Source organism: Hibiscus syriacus, unplaced genomic scaffold (assembly GCF_006381635.1).
Source record: "Hibiscus syriacus cultivar Baekdansim isolate YM2019G1 unplaced genomic scaffold, ASM638163v2 tig00109980_pilon, whole genome shotgun sequence".
In the NCBI taxonomy this organism is placed as follows: Eukaryota; Viridiplantae; Streptophyta; class Magnoliopsida; order Malvales; family Malvaceae; genus Hibiscus; species Hibiscus syriacus.
The window spans coordinates 710,587-717,787 of NW_024062547.1; the positions used below are offsets into that span (position 1 = coordinate 710,587).

Here is a 7,201-nt window from a genome sequence, read left to right on the forward strand (position 1 = left end):
ACCTAATCTTACTTAGAGTGATGAGAAGAGGAAACTCTAGATGAAGAAAGAGAAGTGCTATCAGTGGATCTAGGACATAAAACTTAAGGGTGTGTTTGGTTGGGGGGAATGTGAGATTTCCATGGGAATGAAATTTATATTTTTCCGTTTGGTTGGCTGAGAATGTCATTCCGGTAATCTTATATTACCAATAGTGGATTTTTTGGAGTATATTACCAGGAATGTCATTACCTTTATTTCTTTAAGTATTGTTGGATTATCGGCGTTTTGGACTAAAATGTTTTTAAAATTTTTTCTTTCATTCAAAAATATCCTTATTCTGTCATTGAATAATAAAATTTTACAAAGGTTAAATTACAAATTTATCCTTAAACTATTTTAGATTTACAAAAAAAAAGTCTATAATTAAAATTTTATATGAAGTTCAGGGTTAAAATAAAATTTTATCATTTCATTAAACATTTTTATATTTTCAATTTTGAAAATAAATTATATAAATTTTATGAATTAATTTTTTTAAAGAAAATATATAAATATTTTCCAACTTGTTAAAAAATAAATATATAATAAGGACAATTTGGTCAAACATACATTCTATTAATCTTTTTTTTCTTTTAATCAAACATAGTAATCTTACATTCATGCTAAACCAACCAAACACAAAATATAACATTCACATTAATTCTATTCCCTGATAATCTTTTATTCCCACCGATAATCTTACATTCCGTGAACCAAACGCACCTAAGGGAATACGAGGGAGCAAAGATGAACAATTTGAAAACCAACCAAACTTACTCGAGGAAGAATTATGTAGTAGCGTAGAAAAGTCGTCGAAATGCTAAAGCCTGTATAATATGTGCGAGAAACTATTTTATAAGCTTTCCTCATCAAGTAGAATATGAGCTTAATCAATAAAGTTAAAACATGTTAATATTCTTTTTTATTCATCATTACATTTGGACTTGTACTTTAATTTTTTCTATATCAGCATTAAATTCCAATCTTTTCTTTCAAACCTCTAAACTCCCTCTCCTTTTGTTAACCATAATCACCATAGCGACTGTTATTTTCCTTCCTTCCTCGTCCCGTTTGCAACCTAAATCATTTTTTTTCTTCAATACATATTAAGTTTGATCATAATCAATTTTGCAAAAAAATTTAATCGCCATAAGGTTGAAAATTTTAATTTCTATGATTTTAAGTTTAATCGTTGTGAATATATATATATATATATATATATATATATATATATATAAAGTTTAAACCCAGTAACTTTAAAATAATTCGACCCACCTTCAATTTCAAAATCCATGGATGAAAATCTGTATCAATTGGATCATCAAATAGCGGTGAATTTTTTTCGATTGTTGTACTAATGTAGGACTTATCTAATAATATAAGCCTATCGACTTTCAGTCTGAGATTGTGGTGAAAAAATTATTCAGGTTGCAAGAAAAGAGAAGAAAGGAAAGTGAAAGTGGCTTTAGTGATTGTGGTTAACGAAAGGCGGGAGGAAGCATAATATTAAATTATAATAACTTTCTTTAAGTTCATCACGATATTAATTATTACTATATTCGTAGTATAAAATCGTAGTTAATTTTTAAAAATAAACCATGTTGTAACATTCACAACACTTGGAAACACGACACCACAACTGCAACTGTATTTCAGTGCTACGAGAGGGAGTTAAGAGGTCTGAAAGAAGACTCAGATCTCATGATGATGTGGAGAAAAACAAATACTCATTACGTCTCATTATTTTTGTTTACGGTTGGCTAAACACATAGTTTCAAGAAATTAATTTGATCACATGTCAAGTCATATAAAATGAAAAAAATGACAAAATCACCCTAAAAATTGATTGTTAAATATGATGGATTTGTTCTTATAGGCAATATAATAAATAGTAAAACAATAAATATAAGTATTATTATTTTAACTTTTTATTATAACATTTTAAATTAGAGAATTTCAAAATTTAAAATGAAAAAAATTAAAGACACGGAGGAAGTAATTAAAATTTTTAGTCTAAATGTAATAATGATTAAGAAAAAATTATTAAAATATTTTAATTTTATTAGTTGGATTTATATCTTACATGATGAGGAGGATTATTAAAATAATTTTTTCGTATATATGCTTGGTTTCATCCCATTTTATTGACATGTTTGTAGTATGTGCTATGCTGTATTGAATCTATCACACAGTTTAAAGATTCACCCTTGTTTTTGCGAGATTTTAAATTCACATGGATTTATTTTTAGTTTGAAAATGTTACAATTATATTTTAGGTAAATAATTTTTAAAAGTATTGTAGAAAAGAACTTTAAAAAATGTATTTCAAAAATGCAATTTAAAATTTAATTGATTGATATCACTATCTAAAAATATTTTTAATAAGATAAAATGTCTCTTTCAGACATTATATTGTAAATTAAAAATATATTATTCTACATTATCTTAAATTTATTAATATTTTAATATATAAAAATATCAAATGAAATTATAAAAGAATATAAAAAATATAAATTTAAATTTTTTTAAAACAAAATGTAATTAGTATATAACTAATACATAATTTATAAAGACAACTGAGTTTTAATAATTTTTATGAATACAAGAGTGGGGTTCATGCATCACGGTAAAGGTAAAAATATAACTTCTCTTCTAAATGAAAATTTAAACTAGAAAAGTTAGAAAATTCAATTTTTATGATTAATTTAAAACTACCGTTATAAACGCATTTTTACTTTTAAATTTTACTCATTTAGTATTAATTTTGATTTCAAACCTGGTTTTTAAGCCAAAAATACGTTCAAACAGCACTACCAAACAAATCCTTGTTAAACTATACCCTCGTTATTTTCGGAATATCCTTCCCGATTACCTGGCTGCCTAAACATGTCACTTTAAAATCTTGCGGTAACAAGGTGTCATCTTTAAACTATGTTATACACTCGATGCAGCAGTAGCTCATACCCAGAGACAGACAAATTTAAAATTTTGAAAAAGAAAACAAATTATCAAAATAAAATATAAAAAAACATCTAATATATATAACAATTTAAAATTTTTAAGAAGACAACTGCCACTCGTTTTTCTCAATCCATCCCTGCACATGTCATTAGACATGTCAATAAAATGGGATGAAAAAATAACACATACCATATAGGCTTTAGCATTTCAATGTAAGAAACCTGTTTTCATTAAAAAACCTAATGAACTTGATCCCAGAAAATCCAATGGCAAATCACGAATCTAAGTTACAAACAAACTAGCATTTGGATGCAATCATCAGGTCCAAAAATTCTCATATAGCAACCCCATAGAACAGGGAGCAATTAATAAACCTGCCACAAATAATCGAGTCTATAGCATACTAAAAGCACAATCAGTTTGTTCCTCTTCTCTAGCATTTTACAATAAACCGGCCGATCTGAGAGCAGTTTTAAAGTCTTCTTCGTTCCTCCAATCAGGAACCTACACAAGCAAGGACGCGATAAAAGCAACCAGATGAAAATTTAAAAACCAAAAAACAATTGACCAGACGTGCACCAGCACCACACACAGGGAGGGCTCACCTCTGCTATTTGGGTGCCAAAATGATTTTCAATTTTGGACATTATCATTTGGTCCGCATCACCACATAGTAAGTTGAACACAGCTCCTGCAAATCAGACAGATATAATCCTGAATAATGTGCTCTACAACTAATGTTCTCATACAGAAAACAACTGTCGTATGCCATCGATACAAACATCAGCTTATCTAGCTACCAGTCAGGTTTATCAAGCAGCACGAAGCAATGCTTAAAGTGAAATGACATTTCCATTCAGAAACATACCCTTGCGGCCGAAACGCCCTGCTCTACCAATTCTATGCAAGTAAACCTCACAATCAGGCTCCATTCGGTTGTCATGTTTCACAGGAAGATCATAGTTGATGACCAAATTAACCTGCACAAAAATACAATATCAGGATGATACACACTGTTCATCGTAAGATAACTCGGGGAACACAGGAAAGAGATACCTGTTGTTGATCAAAACCACGGGCAAGAAGGTCCGTTGAGATGAGGACTTGAGTCAAACCATCTTTAAACTCTTTGACTATCTTGTCTCGGTCAGCTTGATTGAGAGCACCTTGAATTGTGGTAACATCATAACCAAGCTCAACAAGTGATCTATGCAATGTACTAGCACTGTTCCTTGTGCGTACAAATATTATTGTCTGCCCTAGGCGTTCTCCAAATTCAAAAATCCTCTCTTTAATCACCATAACCTTGGAAAGTTCATCTGGAACATTCACCTTGTACTGCTTCACCGACTCCAATGATAGTTCTTCCTTCTTGACAAAAAGTTGATTATGATCTCTCTTGACGATCTTTGATACAAAATTCTTTACAGTCTCACTAAATGTGGCAGAGAACAAGAGAACCTTGAAATTGGTTCAAAAAAGGTATTCAATCAGTCAATGGTCCCCAATATTGAGCATGCGCAAAAATAAAGAAAGAAAAGGTATTCATCATTCATTGTTCCCCAATACTAAGCATGCAACTAACTTGTGATAGTAACCCTCCTTTCTTACCCCATACAGGCATGGGTGTTCTTCAAAAACTGGATACCTACCCAACCAGCAAAATTATTCATTTATAACCTATGTCACACTTCATTTTCAACCATATCCAACTATAGGCTTCTTTTATAATAGTACATTGAACTGCCAGTTTTAGTCATTGTTCGATGACACTAGGCACTTCATTCATCTGAATTGATAAAGCAGCTATCAGGAGCATTCTGAAGATAAAGAACTGTTAAGATACTGTATAGAAAATATTGATCCAAGTATAAAATCTTTCCAACAGTCGCTAGATAATTTTTTTTTAAACAATACATAGAAAAACACCGGCATACAATATCCCACATACAAATAAAATTTATAGCAAATCCTTGACTTACAAACCTGGCAGTGAGAATTCATCCTTTGAATATCCTTCATTATTCTCAAGGAGTCATCTTTAAATCCATCCTGCACCAAAGACGTACATGAGCAAATCAGTGATCTGCAACAGATTCCTCTTAGCATGAAATCCAGTAAAGCTTTTAGATCATGTGATATTTTACTACATAACCAGAAGAGGACTATCCTTCCAAAATCAATTGTTTACACTTTACAAACAAAACCAATACAATCCTCCTCAATGCTCCCTCACAAACACTTCCCGGAACAGAGAATTTAGTGAACACAATAAACAAAGATATTTCTGATTGATAGCAATGTGGAAACATCTTTTAGAACTTTAATTGGCATGTCAATCCTACTATTCACAAAATTTAAATTCTTATTACCCCTTGACATTATCACTTAAACACTATTCTTGTCATCATGCTTTTCATTCTTCATTACAGTGCCATAAAAACCTATCCAAGCAACTCCCACAACCATGCTCAAAAGCCTTAGTGTTCAAATAAAATAAATAACTGACAAAGCAATGTAGAAAGGTTCTATAACCTTAACCTAAAATCCAAAGGACTCCATGCTGCATGTTGCATATGATTGAAGATGTTTCACTAATAAACACATGCAAAGCATTATTATCTACATATACAGCTGAACGAACCAAACCAAGGTAGTCACACGTTCATATGGAGAAAAGTTCCACAATGTTCCATAACTAACTGCATTAACTATAATTCTAAAACTTGCAACCAAGAACCCCCCCCCCCCCCAGCACGTATTGAGAACATGGGAACTACAGATTCTACTTTCCATAAAAAAAAGGAAAATAAACCAGAAAACAAAGGTTACCTCAGCCAACATGTGATCAGCTTCATCAAACACAAGAATCTTCACATTACTCACACCCAATTTCTTTGCCGACATCCACTTCTTAATAGTGCCAGGAGTACCAATAACTACTTGAGCTGTAACAGGTGGTCTTTTATTAATGGGAATATAATTAGAACTATCCATTGGAATAGCACATTCTGATGTTATCCCAGTATGCTTCCCCATCTTCCTAAGCACTTCCAAATTCTGTACCAATAAAGAGCCAAATTCCATCATCAAAACTGAACCCCAGATTTCGTTAAAAAAAAATACCGCCCCAAAAATTCAAATTTTCAGGAACATAACCTGAATAGCCAATTCTCTCGTGGGACAAATACAAATTGCTTGAGGAGCTTTTAGGTTTGGATCAACACGAGATAGCATTCCAAGAGTAAAGCAAGTGGTTTTCCCAGAACCATTATGAGCTTGAGCAATTAAATCCAAGTAAGGAGGCGTCAGAATCATTGGCAAACTAATAGCTTGAATTTTACTAGGCTTTTCAAATTTCATCTCAACATATAACCCTTTCAACAACTCAGGGGACAGATTCAATTCCTCAAATGTCAAAGCTGATGTGTACGGTGTATCACCAGATGTAACCTAAAAAAATTCAACCAAAAAGTTACAGAAGTTCAAAACCCTAAATCTCAGTCGGATTTAAAAGACAAAAAAGCTAAAGTATTTAGGTTCAGGGATCGATACCGCTTTGATGTTGGAGTCCTCTGGTTCGTCGAGGAACTTGTTGATCTTTTTATTTTCGTCGATTGTTAGGTTTTCAACTCCCAGCTCCGGCGCACTTTTTCCTTCCGATGTTGAAGAAGCGCTCGGTTCTTCTGAAGGGTCGTCTTCCAAATCGGCCCATCGAACAGGCGCCTCGGCTGTCTTTTTGGTTTCTTGAGGGGTTGGTGCCTCGGTGGAGGTAGTGGTGGAAGTGGCGGAGTTAGCAGCGGTTTCATCCATGAAGTAGAAATGAATGGAACAAACGGCAAACGATAAATCGATCTCTTTCTCTTTTTAGGAGGAGAACAGGGGAAAAATTTATATAGGGATGTGACCGACCGTTTAACCGACTTTTAGCTCGAGGTAACTAATTTCTAAATTTTAACTGCGGTTTTTATAGGTGAAAATACCGTACCATACTGTTAATTTTTTTATGGGCGTACTGTTTTAATTATTTCTGCTCAAGTATATCACATTTTCTAGGCTTAGATGTATCATTGTTCGATATATTTTCCTCAAACTATACATTTGCAACAACTTGGCAGAATTATCTACGGGGTACGTTTTGTTTACATAATGTAAGATTATTTTTAGAATAAAATTATTGAAATATAATATTATTATTAAAATGTTGTATTGCCTTATT

General features: G+C 32.2%; 1 protein-coding gene across 1 annotated transcript; it reads right to left on the minus strand.

The window, feature by feature from the left end:
• Positions 1-3,307: 3,307 nt before the first annotated feature.
• On the minus strand, positions 3,308-6,832 carry LOC120211708 (DEAD-box ATP-dependent RNA helicase 38-like). Its single transcript, XM_039210194.1, has 8 exons — positions 6,538-6,832; positions 6,142-6,435; positions 5,815-6,042; positions 4,969-5,034; positions 4,039-4,443; positions 3,851-3,962; positions 3,588-3,673; positions 3,308-3,486 (listed from the first exon to the last, which is right to left on the minus strand). Exons 1-8 carry the CDS (start codon positions 6,793-6,795, stop codon positions 3,424-3,426), a joined length of 1,512 nt encoding a protein of 503 aa, XP_039066125.1. The 5' UTR covers positions 6,796-6,832; the 3' UTR covers positions 3,308-3,423.
• Positions 6,833-7,201: the final 369 nt, after the last annotated feature.

Excerpts from the sequence above, each read along its gene's own strand:
- LOC120211708 (XM_039210194.1), bottom strand. The coding sequence starts at position 6,795 with ATGGATGAAACCGCTGCTAACTCCGCCACTTCCACCACTACCTCCACC. Across the intron at positions 5,035-5,814 it reads CTGATCACATGTTGGCTGAG|GATGGATTTAAAGATGACTC; the intron begins GTAACCTTTGTT and ends TCTTTGGTGCAG. Across the intron at positions 3,487-3,587 it reads TTGGCACCCAAATAGCAGAG|GTTCCTGATTGGAGGAACGA; the intron begins GTGAGCCCTCCC and ends TTGCTTGTGTAG.